We start from the raw sequence: 15,478 nt of genomic DNA, 5'->3' as shown, positions 1-15,478 counted from the left end.
GGACTTAAATGCAATTTGGAGCTCAATTCACATTTGAATGCCTTGCCAGGCATGTTTTTGTCTAGTGCCACGGTTCCTCCTGCAGTCCTTCATAGGTTCTGGGCACATGCATGTACATGGGGAAAAACTGTAATGAAATAAAAACATATTAAACCCAATTTGTCTAATCTGAAAGATGTCCGGGATGATTTCAAAAGCCCCGTGCAGCTTTCAATTCAAAAACCCATCTCTTAAGTGTGCAAGGCATGACTATGAAATGTATTATAAACTCTTAAAGCATGACCTTGGGTTAATGTAATAGAACTTAAAGGAACAGCTCAGTGTAAAAATAAAAAATGTGTAAATAGATAGGCTGTGCAAAAAAATGTTTCTAATGTAGTTAGGCAAAAATGTGATGTATAGAGGCTGGAGTGATTGGATGTGTAACATAAAAGCCACAACACTATTTCCTGCTTTGCAGCTCTCTTGGTTTCCACTGATTGGAAGGAGGGCACATGGGTCATAACTGTTGCTTTTGAATCTTGGCTGAATGCTGCGGATCAATTGCAAACTTACTGAACAGTTATGTCCCACGTGGGCCCCCCTTCAAGTCACTGACCAACTCCGAGTTAGGGCAGGACTCCACGGACGATTCCGGCGCACTGCGCAAAAACGCAGGCGTCACGTCGGATGCAACGTAAATAAGGTAAGTAGTGCCATTGTTGGATTGTGTCGCATTGTTGATGGAACAAGACTTGTCAGATGCAGACGCAGCGTCTGCATCCGACAGTCGTGTTGCGTCGCATCAACACTGACACGATCCGACAATAGAATTACTTACCTTATTTTCGTCACATCTGACGTGACGCCTGCGTTTTTGCACAGCGTGTTGGATTGCGTCAGAATCGTCCCTGAAAAGCAGGAAGTTGTGTTTTATTTTGCACAGCCTATTTCCCATGTTTTTATTTTTACACTGAACTGCTCTAAGAAATTCAGTTGTAAGTGCTATGTAATACATGGGGTTTTAATGGCGATAAAATGAGCAGTAAAAAAAACTAAGTATTTCAGGTGCGTAGATCAGCCAAGCATATTTTAAAATTACCCATACATTTTCTCTATGCTTCCACAACCTTTTGCACTTCATCAGGTTTCACCACAAACTAAAACATTGCCAATCCGAACTCTGTCATGTACATTGCCGCAAGTAATAACGCAATGTGCAAGACAGACAACCCATTCTGTAGCACTGTATATTTGAGCACTGTGTTTATATCAGTAACGCACAAAACTTACAATAAATATGGGGAGGGCATAAAATTAGTGGTATTGCGTTGAACTAAATTCTCGCACAATTTTGTCAACCATCTTTAAATACTCTGCATTTATAGGACATGTATGAAAAAAATATTTTTTAATTCATCTGTTTTATATGACTTGATTTGTGCTGACCTATCCGTTTCTACATGTGAATGCACATTCTGGCATTTTTTCTTTTAAACAATCAGATTGTAAAATTTGTGTTACACAAGCGTATTACATGGTTTTCTATTACAATGCTTATTTTTGTTAAAACCCCACAAGTGACAGAGCTCTAAAAGTAACATTTGACACAGAATATGAGGAAAAAAAAACTTACATAGAAGGAAATCTTGTAAATAGTTCCAACCCCAAAAAAGTACCATGGAGAATAATAAACTGTAGTGGTATTAAAAATGCAGACAACGTTTATGATCATAAACACATTTCAGAATCTAACAAAACCTTTTAGTTCAAAAAAAAAAAACTAACGTTAACAGCTAAATAATTTGGTTGAGCTGAATTTATTCAATTTATCTTTGTACTCAATTACTGCAGTAAATATGCCATTCAATTTCAAATCTGTAACAAAAACGTTCCTTTTTGTATTAAAAATTGCTGTAGTTTTGAAGTCTTCACCTTGAAGCCAGAAAACAAACTCAGTAGGAGGACCAAAAAAATTTAATATCTATACAGGAAATATTTGTAGCACTGAAAAAAAAACAATTCTTGCGAATCAAAACACAAATGCATTAAAATAAGGTTTGAGAAAAAGTATAACTGAACATAATTTAGCAAGGCTCAAATGGGTTACATTATTATATCCTTCGAAAACACTTAAGATTATGATTTAAATATAAAAAAAATAGGCACTTAAGCTAAATTCAGATATCTGATGAAAAAAATGGAATTCAAAGGGAAAAAAATAAAATCACGTTGTTTCCGAACCTTAGAATTCAATTAAATCAAGAAAAAATGCAAGGCAAGAGAAAAAAAAAATAGAAAGTGCGAAAATTCAAATAAATGCTAGATAATGGAGAATCAGGTTTATTGAATTAGCAAACGTTTAAATAGCAAACGTTTAAAATTCTATATTTCATGGGAGCACTTGCTGAAGCTTGCAGGCCCAAGTTTAAAAGTTTCTGCAGGTATAAAGGTCATTAAAAGTCTCTTCTAGACTGAGGTAATAACACTGAGTTTTGTGAAATGGAGTTGTAGAAAACAAAAGGTGCTATTATGCCCCCCTTTGCTGCCAAACATCAGTGGCAAAAAAAGTTACAGGAATACAAAAATGTGCATTAAACTTGGTGGCCACACACTACATTTTAATTTTCTCCTACACCAAACAGTCAAAACGATTCAGTCAATGAGTATTTGCCAACAACATGAATGTAATTTGGCGAAGCTAAAGTTTAAAATTGGTGTGTCGTAACAGGACTACAATGATTTCATAGACAGATCAGGTTTACTCTGCAATTTAACATGGCATCATTTGCATTTTTTAATCTTCCACATCTAATAGAAGGACACCATAAAATGCATAAAGAAAAACATAACATTGTGAATCTCACATCAACAACTTTCCTAACAATATTTTAGTATTTTAAACAATTTTAAAACAAAGGATCCTTGCATTCAGTGAGTCTCCATAGATTTAGCTAGGATGCATGATTACATGATTACAAAAAAAATACTAAAAGATACTGGTAAAAGCATCAGGACAGAAAGTGCTTGACAAAGTTAAAGTTCTCAAGTGTGTTTGGTGAGAGAGCATCAGGGCAGATGAAACCATTAGAAGGAGGGGGGAGTCAATTTTGTGTTAAAGTGTCCAACAATCTCACCAAAGCAGAAATAAAAAGCATTAACTGTATTCTTCAACATAGTATGCATTTCCAGAGTCTACATCATTAGTGTTGTGATTATAGCAGGATATCGCTCGAGATTATTGTTTGTTTCGATTTCGCTCCTGCAAAAGCAAAAAAAAAAAAATTCAGTTGATTAGCTGAAATCAATAAATACAACTTTAAAGTATTTTTATAAAATGGACCTACAATGTGTGCTATTGGCGTGATTTTGAGCAAACAATCCAGTTATTTGGGCTCAACCATTTCTGGTCATTGACTGAAATCTCAAACACCAGTGGATCAGATACACTGGCTGAAATCTCCACAATATGTAAGCTTTGTTGCAATGCTTCAATCTTCAATCACTTATTGATGAAATGTTACTACTTTTGACGTAATGACTGCTTGAATCAGCCACCAACGGATTTTTGCATTTAGAAATTGTGTTGCCTGGCTTACCCTTACTTCAACCTGTGGAATTAAAAAAACAAAAAAAAAACAGAATGGGGGCTGGCTAGCACACAACTAATTGGGCAGAGAAACTGCCGTTCTCCATGGCATTTTCAAGTACCGTCTAATAAAGTTATACATCACAGGGCGGATCTCTGAATGCAAGTGCAAACTTAAAGTGCTAAAATAATTGTGAATTTGAATGGGCGTTTATTATTTCAGTACTTGTGTCTATACAGTACTTGTGTCTATGCATGCTGCTTGGTATCAGGTAGCAAGTGCCAGTTGAGCTGACACAGAGTACTCAGCTGAACTGGCCACATGGATAAGGCCAACCCTAGAATAAACAACAGCCCTGGCCATTTGAGAACTCTAGCGTTCCCTTAGCTTGATTGCATCTATACACTAGATTTGCCTTGCATCCAGTAAATTTGGTACTACTACCGTTAAAACACAAATGCTGTTGCAAAAACATGCACAGCATCTTAGGGGGCAAATTCGCTTCGCTCACATCGCCACACTTAGTCAGGCAAAAATTCGCCAGGACAACGCTAATTGACTAAAATGCGAAGTTGCATCCAGGGCGCCGAACGATGGGGAAGTTTCGATAGCGTTAATTTTTAAATAATTTTTTTTTTTTTAACGATTAGTGGTTAAAAAGTAGTAGCCTTACCCTACGCATGGCTTCCTCCTCCTCTTGACGCTTCTCATAATGTGCAAAGTCATCAAAGATAGAGGTTGTATGCTTGAACATTGCAATTATTTTAAGAACTTGCTTGGCCTTTTCTAGGGGAACCTCTTGAGTGTCCCTCGAGTTGGTAACAGGCTTGTTATCGTTATTTTCTAAACGAATATGCCGCAACTGGTTATTAGGTACGTCTTTGACAAAGGCCCATTTTACATCAAACTTTCCCTTCCATTTGTCCTGGGACCAGACTCCAGCATAAGCATTATAGTCCACAACAGACTTCATTTCAGCTACACCACAAAAATGTCCACTTCCATTTACACTGAAGAGTAAATAAAGTGGGCCTTTTCCATTCAAAGATCGGTAAGCAGCATCCAAACGTTTATTGCCATGTTCGGTGCTACACCAGATTGAGTACTTTATAGAACGATGAATATCGTCTTCAGAGTAGCTCTTGATAATAAACACTCGTCCATTTTTTAGACTCCAGTCAAAGTCTTTGGGATTGTAGTTGTTAATGGCCTTCAGTTTCTCCAGTACTGGGTGCACTTCAACAGCTGAAGGCAAAGCGCCAACAGGCACAACACCTAAACTAAAATTCTCATGGCCGGACCCATTGTTCTGATTGAAGCCCACCCCCCTATTTCTAGGTGCCACCCAGCGGTTTTGAAGCTGCTGCTGAACCTGGTGAGGTGACTGATGAGGTCCTAGTTGCTGTAGCTGCTGCTGAGGCAGTTGGTTTTGCACCATGGGTAGAGGTTGAGTTAATGGCTGAGGCTGTTGAATTACAGGCTGAGGAGGCAGAACTGGTTGAATGGGAGGCGTTTTTACAATAGACCCTTTATCATCCCAAGTTCCAATATTTATGTTGTGTTTTATAGGCGGTGGAGGAACAGCAGAGCAACCAATGGCCACATTACCTTTAGGCTTTAACTTGGGTTGAGGCTTTGCTGGCTTCCGAGCAATGGCAGCCCAAGAGGTTGGCTTAGGAGCTGAACTGCAAACTGGAGGTACACTGTTTACTGCTATGCTTGTCATCCCTGCACTAGACAAAGCTGACCCTACAGTTTTTGTTACAGCAACTGTCATGTCACCACCAATTTTCAGCCCGGTCATGCCCTGCTCTATACTATTAATGCCTGGCACTTTGCTCAGAGTGTCACTGCCAAATCCAGCTTGTCCATCAGCTATGGCTCTACCAAGAGAACTAGGTGGGTATCCGTAGCTACTACTATAAGCAGAACTTTGTGTCGATTGTCCCTGAGATCCACTTGTCCCCCACGTTGAGAAATCTGCATTACCAGGAAAAAAATTAAACCCATGCTGGTTGAGGAAGGGAGGAGTGTTTCCCAAAGCACCAGGCTGACTAAACACTCCGTCTGGTATGTAGTGGTGTTCCCCGTTGCTCATCTGTCCATATAAATATGGCATTGGTGGGTCACCAGCTGTTGACCATGCTGCCTCACCGAGAGAGTAAGGAAATCCGATGGATGGAGCATAATAACTAGGCATGTATGGGTCAGACATTGGTGGATAGCTATTATTCTGCAACATAAAAAAGAAGAGCATTACAAAAAGTTTTAAAAATGTCTATTACAGTTTTAATTGTGGTTTGAAATGGAATCTTTTCAAATTAGTATATTAACAGAAATCAAAATATAGAAAACTACAACTTTAAGGGGCATATTTATCAAAATATTTGTACTTTAATAAAAAAAAAATCCGACCAAACTAGAATACCCGATTGGACCTTATTTATTATTAAAAAATGCTCAATTTAATTGGACCGGGGAGAAACAGAATACATCAAGCGATACCCGAATCGCCTGAATTAGTAGAATTTTCAGGCTAATTTCAGCACAGAAACTTCCAACTAGTATGGGGATCTTTCCCATTGACTTTCCCCATTTGCCATTCGGACTTTAATAAATAATCCCCTATATCTGGAGCCACAGATCATACTTAAAATACAGAATAAACGAGGATTAGGGTGCCAAGAGAAGGATACAACTGCAGCTCACAGTAGAAACCAAGATTTGCCAATGCAAATCCTTTACCCAAGTGTGTTTATAGTGAGTAGACAATGAAGTTACAAGATTTGCCTAGTAAAATGCAAGTTAGGAAGCATTAAATGTCTCATTGACAGGTATTACTTATTAATTCTCATTTAAAATTTAGATTCAGAGGGGTGGTAAACAGTCCTTCCATAGAAATGGATAAGATTTAATATAAAAACACATGCAGATATTAGGACAGAGAAAAGGTAAAATACCCTGTAATAAACATATAGAAAGTATTCGCTACAATACAATGAAACAGACAAAATATAGCACTTGATAAGGTTCTAATCTAGCTTTTTAAACGTCAAAAAAAGGGAAGTTCATAAATTTTATAGACGGATAGATCATGAGCATGACCACCAGTCCGGTGTTTACAAGAGGATTGAAACAAAAATAGTAGAGAAGAGCATATCTGAACATGGCCACAAATAACATATTTCCCAAGTTATCTAACAAACAAGCCAGTGATCCATTGATCAATCATTCTTAATGTCAAACTGGTGCTTTGGGTGCCCAACGTTCAATTTAGGGGGTTATTTATTAAAGTCTGAATGCTAAAAACTTGAAACATTTGCATTTTTTTACTATAAAATCTGAATTTTTAGTATAATTCTTTTTTCTTTTAAAATTTATTATACCCAGAGGATGGAAAAAGTCAGAATCCAAAAATACTCCATCCCAGACCTGCCGCGGTTGTACATAAGTCAATGGAAAAGGTTCCTATACTATTTGGAAGTTTCTGTGATCTGAGCTAGAATTAGCTCGAAAATTCAACTATTTCCAGCAAAAAAATCAGAAAAACTGACTTTTCAGGAAAGCCCTAAAAAAAAAAATAAACCCCCCCCCCCCAGCAATCTGAAAAATTGTACAATTTGGATTTTCGCGGGTTTTTACCCGATCCAATTAAATCGTGCCTTTTTTAATAAATAAGGTCCAATCATGGATTCTAGTTTGGTCTGACTTTTCTTTTAAATATTTCGATTTTCATAAACAAGGCCCTAAGTGTATTTTCTGGGATATCTTTGATTATGTTACCAATTTTACATTAGTTTTATGTGGCTCAATTGAAATGAATGAAAATAAAATAATTTCAATAAAGAACTTACCTGATTAGTCTGGCTATTTAGATATGGCTCAAAGTCATCATCATTTACTGCATCTTTCTGATGCATCGAACCGTTCTGTACTACAACTGAAACAAGAATGCACGCTTATTCAAAAATATAACCAAGTTTAGATTAAAGCAGTTGGAAAATTACAATTTTGAACTATTTCTTTAACACGTCCTTTAATGCATACATCACAAAACATTGGACAGGATAAAAACAATAGATTCAATTAGATCTAATATATCTCCCCCTCTATATATCTATCTATCTTATAGTGGGGGGGGGGGCTTCCTTTCCTAGCAGATGTATTAGCGCTCACTCAAATAACAGATTCCATTACAAACAAAATAACTGCCTTTTGCACAAATCTTGCATGTAGAGAGACATGATGACTGGTGATTTTAATAGACTGAGCTCGAATACAACTTCTAGGCAAAAGGATCCCACTATAATATATATTGGATCTAACTGTCAATGATTATCTGACACCTTACAGCTGCATGAAGACAAAATAAAGAGAAACAGATGCTGAGAGAGCGATAGTGAAGAAAAACGTCATTAGTTCAGAAAAGGTACAGATTTTTTTATTGATTGTATACATTAAGTTTCTTATGTCAGTATGCGGAAGCTCATAAATTTTTTATTTTTGCAATAGTTCCCCTTTAAGGTTCCTATTTGCCGCTATAGTAACGCTATTGTACTTAAAGGAGAAACAAATCCCTTATAAAAAAAAATCCCTACCCCCATACCCCACATAGACCCCCCCCACCTCGCCGCTAACCCAGGCAAACGCCCCTAACATTTTACTTACCCCTCAGTGCAGATTCAGGATTGGAGGTGACGGTAGCTATCTTCCGGTCTAATCTGAGAATGAGACCAGCGCAGCAGCGCGTGTGCAGTTCGCGACAACTGCTCATGCGCCAAAACTGACAGAAGACACGAAGACCAGGAAGATGGCTGCCGTGAACTCCAAACCCTGATTCTGCACAGAGGGGTAAGTAAACAGTAAGGGGCATTTCCCCCAGAGTAGCAGCTGGGGCAATTTTCTATTTATGATTACCCAATGACTCATACTACTAAAAAAAAGTATATTATCATGAAAATGGTTTATTTACATAAAGCAGGGTTTTACACATGAGCTGTTTTATGCAATATCTTTTTAAAGGGACCTACATTGTTCACAGGATATAGTTTTCCTTTAAAGGGGTAGTTCACATTAAAATGAGTTAATTTATCAAAATTCTAATTTTTAGAGCAAAAATTTGGTTGCAAAATTCAACTAAAAGGTACTGTTTTATAATTACAGTTATTACTGAAATATCAGAAACTTTATTGGTGCAAAATACCAAAAACGAAAAATAAAATTGGTCATCTAAAAATCCAGAGAGTTCTAATTTCTGTAAACTTAAATCCTGTGAGTCGGGAAACCCTGGAGGCAATTACCATCCTCCGAGAGAAATATAATAGAGGTGTAACATCCCTTATGCAGAAAGTTCCTCCCATAAAGTCAGTTTTAAGTAAATAATTTTAAAAAAAATTCCTTTTTCGCTGTAATAATATAACAGTACCTTGTACTTGATGGTAACTAATCGGTATGAATCCATATTGGTGACAAAACAATTCTATTGTGTTTTATTTAATGTTTTAATGATTTTTAGCAGTCAAATTATGGAGATCCAAATTATGGAAAGATCTGGCTAACCACACTTCCTAAGCATTTCAGATAGCAGATCCTATACATGTATCCAAACATTCAGTGTTTCAGAGACTGAGTTGAATTACACTGCACTATACAATTATCAACACCAATAAAATATGTTAACAGGGAGATAAATACATGTCTGAGTAGGCATTTCTCTTAACATTTATAAAACATCCATTTATGCCTGAAGTGGCTAAAAATGAATGTATTTTGGTCACATTTGACATTTGTTTTTGTAAATGGGTTGTAAAGGAGCAGTGAAATGCACTTAATTATTTACACATATGTATATGCACTTTTGAGAAGTCAAACATATTATAAAAGAGCCACATACCTTTGTTTCCCTGTCCTTTAGGTCTCTGCAACAACGTGAAAAAAAAAAAAGGTCACTGGAATTAAATACATGTTCTTTTTGATGGCAGAAAAATACAGTTTTTGAGACTGTTCATTCAAACTCCCAATCTAGGCTGAACTATTCTGTACTATTTTTCATAATTCTGTTTGTTTCAAATGGTAGTCTGAAAAAGAATTCAGTCCTAAGATGATTAGGTTGAAGACGCCTCTATTCACACAGTACCTCTAAAATAACTTCTCCCTTTTAATAGGGGGCAACATTCTAATATCTAAAGGATCGGTTATTCAAATTTAGTACAGAAATATGCTGCTTTCCACTTCTATTCTGTGCAGTGCAAGCGATAATTACTACAGGTGAATAAATATTTTAGAATTGTGGAGAGCTAGAAGACAGACAGCATTACTGTGATTTGCTGTTTACAAAAGTATATATGTAGTTCAGCATCCTTATTAATAAATTATCATCCTCATCATCGACAATAAGGCACTGGGTGATGCAAAGTGGCCACAATACCGCAGGGGAGAACTGCAAAATTCAAAACATGGACGACATTTTGTACCCATGAGCAACATTTAGATGTAAAGAGTTGGGAAACAATGCTAACATGAAAAATTTTACTGGGTGGTGCAAATTAAATGCTCTGATTGGCTATTTGGTAGCCCCTATGTGAACTGCCAGCCTACAGGATACTCTTTCTGGCAGTACACCTGTTTATCCAATCAAAACTTGCCTCCAAACCAGGAATTCAAAAATAAGCACCTAGTTTGAGGCCACTGGGTGTAATATGTTGCTGGTGAGATGCTGGTTGGGGAACACTGTGCTAGATACACCAACCATTTGTACCTCTGTTCCACATTCAAATGAGAAGTGATGGGGAGGAGCACCAGCATGGGGGGGAAAAGGTTTCCAGGAGTTCAAAACAAGGGTTGTTTGCAACAGCATCAGTTTGCCATCAAACAGGTGTATTTGTTCTTCTATGTGTCTTCAAGCCAGAAATTAAAAATGCTCAGCTGGTTTGAGGCTACTGGGAGCAACATCAAAGTGCTGGTGAGCAATACGTTGCTCTTGCCCATCCGGCCAGCAATTGCCATTACAAGAAAAAGCAACAGACGGGGGTACTTGTTTAAGATAGTCTATAACAGTAAAGTCTACAGTAATAGTTCGTTCATTAAAGGGGTTGTTCACCTTTCAAATACTTTTTTCAGCTCAGTTGTTTTCGGATTGTTCACCATAAACAAAAGACTTTTTCCCAATTGCTTTCCATCATTTAATTTTTCACTATTTTCCCAAAATTGAAGTTTAATGTTCGTGTCACTAGTGTCTCAGTCTGGCAGCTGTGATCCAGGAGCATTGCGAACTGATACAATTTGCTACCAATTCGTTGACTAATTTCTCAGCAGTATCTGTGGAATATTAGCAACTATTGTATCAATTCTAACCGCTGTCTTTAATGAAACTCGGATTCTGCTCAGCAGGGACAAAGATAACAAAAGTATCAACTAAATGTATCAATTTAGAACAGTTGGCAACCACCTCCCCTCCACCCAGAGCTGTTTTAGAAGGTGAAAAATTAAACTTCACACTTCAGTATTACAAACTGTCACAAATAGAAAATAATTGGAAAAAGTATTTCATTCTTGTGAACAATCTGAAACCAACTGAACTGAAAAAAAATGTTTGAAGGTGAACAGCCCCTTTATACGGTCTCATTAACATTGGTTGATAAGGCCTGCTGGTACACAATTCTTACTTGTCCCCTACACCCCCAAAAATTCCCAACACTGGTTGGGGAACCATGAAATGAATATGACGTTTCATTAATAAGAAGGAGAAGCTTTCAACATACTAAAAATTGGCCAGGCGCTCCATGTTTAGATAAATCATTTATTTGAGAATAGTTGTATTAGCAGTAGAGATCTGTGTCTTTGAAGATGCCCCAGTAGCTCCCCATCTTTTCTGCTGATTCACTGCACATTCTCTGTGCTGCTGTCACTTACTGAGCTTAGGGACCCACTCACAATATACAATACACATAGAATATAAATATCACAATATAGGGCCGATTAGTAATTAATACAGATAATGACAACATGGCAGCACAGAAACCAGTGCATTTAGCATCAGAATTTAATCAGCATCAGCTTATATTACAGGCCAACCTCATTTTCTGCTTGATAATTAGTGACAACCCCTAAGCTTAGCTTCTCAACAGCTGCTCAGAGCCCACTGAGCATGTGAGTGTCACAGACACTTTCCAAGATGGTGACAAGTTTGAAGTCCTGGATCATTGCTGCCATTGAGAAGCTGAAACGTTAGACTGGTGCAATAAATTCAGTTTATATTTTTAGCCATATTCAATTTTAGGGTTTAGTTCTCCTTTAATGCCTTGCTCGCCTCCATCCTACCTGGGTACTGAAATCATGTGACTTGTAGCAATGACAGACCTGAAGGCTGTTTCACTGCTGAAAGTGTTTTTGGCAGCACAGGCAGCCGGATGCTCAAGTGAAAACAGCAGATCACATAAGGAACTCCCAACTACTTAAAATAACTTCTAATCTGTGAAGTGCTGCTCAAATCTAATAACATAACTGCAGTTTATCATCACTATGTTTGTCAGTACCACAAAAACGTAACAACCCCCCCCCTCGGAAAATGTGTTTATTCACGAGAGGGTCTGTACAATCTTTTATTTGGAGGTTTTTTTTCCCCATTCTTTAGGTTATTTTCCTTTTAAGCTTACTTGCAGGACTGTGTGGAATTTGCATTCCACACAGTATATAGTGGGAGGAATTGTGTTGTATTCGCGTGACAGGTTTGTGTACGTAGTTATAAAGGGTGCATGTGACTAGGTGTGTGTTTTGAGGGGGAGGAGATATACAGTGCAATCATGCAATTCAAGAGAAGTACAGCAGCCACCAACAAAAGCTGTTAGCAGCAAATATCTCCTTTTAGCTCCCTGCTAGTTAGGCAATAACTAAAGACAATTGTTTATCCGGGTGGGTAACTGGCTCCCGAGGAACCTGCCCTTATTGTCTGACAGGGAACTTAACTTTCAGGTGCCAAAGGCAGTTGATAACCTCTTTTACACTGTAAGCTCTTTTGGCCAGGATTCTTTTTACCTCTTGTACTAGTCACTGGTGTTTTTGTGGGTTTCCTCTGTATGATTATACACCATGTATGTATAGATCAATCTATTGTACAACATTATTGAATATGTTGTGATTTTCTAATCTTATGTTAACATGTTGGCAGTATACAAGAACAGAAATTTAAAGGGACTCGGTCATGATTTTTATGGTGTAGGTTTTATTTCTAAATTACACTGTTTACACTGCAAACAATTCACTCCACCATGTAAAACGTCATTTCTGAACCAGAAACTGTATTTTTCTTACTTGTAATATTGGTGTGCAGGCGCCATCTCAGGTCATTTTGCCTGGTCATGTGCTTTCAGAAAGAGCCAGCACTTTAGGATGGAACTGCTTTCTGGCAGGCTGTTTCTCCTACTCAATGGAACTGAATGCGTCTCAGTGGGACTTGGCTTTTTACTAGGGATACATTGAATACTCTATTTTGGATTCGACTGAACCACCAAATCCTTTGCAAAAGATCTGGCCAAATACCGAACCGAATACTTATTTGCAAATGCAAATTAGAGGTGGGAAGAGGAAAACATTTTTTTTTTGTTTTGTGACAAAAAGTAACGCAATTTCCCTCACCACCCCTAATTTGCATATGCAAATTAGTATTCGGTTTGGCCAGGCATAAGGATTTGGTCAGTCCGAATCCTGCTGAAACAAGCAGAATCCTGGATTTGGTGCATCCCTACTTTTTACTATAGTGCTGATCTTAGATCTACCAGGGAGCTGGTATCTTGTATCAGGGAGCGGTTATCTGGTTACCTTCCCATTGTTCTGTCGTTAGGCTCCATGGAGGGAGAAAGGGAGGGGGTGATATCACTCCAACTTGCAGTACAGCAGTAAAGAGTGACTGAAGTTTCTCCTCCCTGGCTATCTCCTATAAAAGGCAGTGAGGAGAAATCGAACGCCACACGTAGGGGCGCTCCACCAATGAGGCAAGTTGATCTACTCACCTCAGGCGGCAGCGCCCCTCCTAGTTACCAGGGGCAACAAAAATGCCGCTCCTGGTAACTAAAGAGCCGAATTCGGCTGAAATTCGGCTCTTCTAGTGCAGAGAGCGCAATTGCACTCTCTGCACAAGCGTCGTGCAGCGCCCGTGCGCAGAATATGTGAGTGCCGCGAGGAGGGGTCAGGGCGGAAATGGAATGCCGCCTCAGGCATCATAAAGTCGCGGATCAGCGCTGGCCACACGATGGCTCGTCACCCTGTCACCGTTTCTGAAGAGGAGCGCATGCAGAGAATCGGTAAGTAATTTCTTAATAAAAGCTTTGCAAATTAAACGTTTAAACTGTGTTGGTGGGGGTTTTTTTTCCGTTAAAAGGAAACAAATTTATTTATTTTTTTTAAAAAATGTATGTTACTGGTCCTTTAAAATGAACGCATAAAGGGAATAGCCTGGTCCCCAATTGCTGATATACTAAAGGGAATCGCCAAAGGAAAAAAAGGTTTTCCCCCCCACAAAGTGAACAGAAATACATTTGTAACATTCCAAAACATATTAATCCGCTGTCAAAGTTTTAAACTAGAAGAATTGCTGGTTGATCCTGTTCTCTACACCTGAGTGCTGAGACAATGTAACAGCGGGAGCTTTGTGCAGCATTGTTTTTGGAGTCAGAAGCAGCAGTGCACAAGCAGGGCCTTTAATGGCACGCGTTATATGGATGCTCATGTGCCAGCGGGACTTATAGAAAGTGAAGCAGACGACTGTCGTGACTCCATTGGGACATTTGTACTTACCTGATCCACACTGGTCGCAGACATTTCTTCTGTGAAGCCAGAAATAATCCTGAGCCGCCTCGGAATCCCCTCTTTACTAACCCAGTATTAAAAATAAAATCTTAGTAATAATAATAGTAATAAAATTAAGGAAAAAATAAAAAACCAGAGAGTCCGCGGTGCAGACACACACACGTGTACCACAAAGACGTACGTATAAGGACTGACGACTGCACAACCGATTGAGAGTCAGCGCCGGGTGGGATGGGACGTTCAGCTATAGAATCCCGGGACTCAGATCTGAAGAGTTGCTAATTGGCTGAAACCGTTCAGATACCGCCCGCTTTCCGCGGGACAGTCCCGATCTTTTTTTAACCCAGCTCACAGTCCCGGATCGCTGCTTGACCGTACCGCAACGCCGTTAACGTCCAGCACCTTGGCTCATCTCGCGAGACTGTAGCGTCACGGCCATACGTATATAAACGCCGTGACGCGACACGTACAGTAGCCGTCTTTGGGGGGGGAAGTGACGCGCATGGTCGGAGCGTTTCATTGTTATAAAATCATAGGCTGCTTGTAACACGGGTTAAAGGAGAACTAAACCCCTTGGGCGTTAAAATCCCCCCCTCTCCTGTGTTGCCCTCCTCCCTCCTGGTCTACCTTCCCCCCCTCCCCAGCAAATGCCCCTAAGTTGCTACTTAACCCTCTGCGCAGGTCCTGTCCATGGAGTTCACAGGCGCCATCCTCTCCCGTGCGGTTTTCTTCCTGGATTGCCCGCCGTTTGGCGGCACATTCGCAGTAGGCACATTTGCAGGTTCAGCTCTACTGCGCTCGCGCCGAAAGTCACAAAGTTTTCCAATTTCTTTTTTTTGGAAACTTCGTGACTTTTGGCGCATGCGCAGTAAGTAGCAACTTGGCGCATGAGGGGTAAGTAGCAACTTAGGGGCATTTGCCCGGGGGGGGGAGGTAGGCTAGGAGGGAGGGGGAAACACAGAGGAGGGGGGAAGGATTTTTTACTTCTCTTTTAAAGTGGACCCGTCACCCAGACATAAAAATCTGTATAATAAAAGTCCTTTTCAAATTAAATATGAAATCCAATTTCTTTTTTTTATTAAAGCGTTCATAGCTGTTGTAAACTC

At 39.1% G+C, this 15,478-nt stretch overlaps 1 protein-coding gene across 2 annotated transcripts; it reads right to left on the bottom strand.

Annotated features, from left to right (window-relative positions):
- Nucleotides 1-1,375: 1,375 nt before the first annotated feature.
- On the bottom strand, nucleotides 1,376-14,809 carry ythdf3.S (YTH N6-methyladenosine RNA binding protein 3 S homeolog). 2 transcript variants are annotated; one of them, XM_018268734.2, is made up of 5 exons: nucleotides 14,554-14,809; nucleotides 9,463-9,487; nucleotides 7,424-7,509; nucleotides 4,243-5,802; nucleotides 1,376-3,241 (listed from the first exon to the last, which is right to left on the bottom strand). In XM_018268734.2, exons 3-5 carry the CDS (start codon nucleotides 7,487-7,489, stop codon nucleotides 3,218-3,220), a joined length of 1,650 nt encoding a protein of 549 aa, XP_018124223.1. In that variant the 5' UTR covers nucleotides 7,490-7,509; nucleotides 9,463-9,487; nucleotides 14,554-14,809; the 3' UTR covers nucleotides 1,376-3,217.
- Nucleotides 14,810-15,478: the final 669 nt, after the last annotated feature.

The sequence above is a fragment of the Xenopus laevis genome, chromosome 6S (genome assembly GCF_017654675.1).
Source record: "Xenopus laevis strain J_2021 chromosome 6S, Xenopus_laevis_v10.1, whole genome shotgun sequence".
In the NCBI taxonomy this organism is placed as follows: Eukaryota; Metazoa; Chordata; class Amphibia; order Anura; family Pipidae; genus Xenopus; species Xenopus laevis.
Note: the sequence above shows the minus strand (reverse complement) of the source record. Positions and strands in the feature narration are given on the sequence as shown.

Excerpts from the sequence above, each read along its gene's own strand:
- ythdf3.S (XM_018268734.2), bottom strand. The coding sequence starts at position 7,489 with ATGCATCAGAAAGATGCAGTAAATGATGATGACTTTGAGCCATATCTA. Across the intron at positions 5,803-7,423 it reads TAAATAGCCAGACTAATCAG|AATAATAGCTATCCACCAAT; the intron begins GTAAGTTCTTTA and ends TTTATGTTGCAG. Across the intron at positions 3,242-4,242 it reads AGGAGGAAGCCATGCGTAGG|GAGCGAAATCGAAACAAACA; the intron begins GTAAGGCTACTA and ends TTGCTTTTGCAG.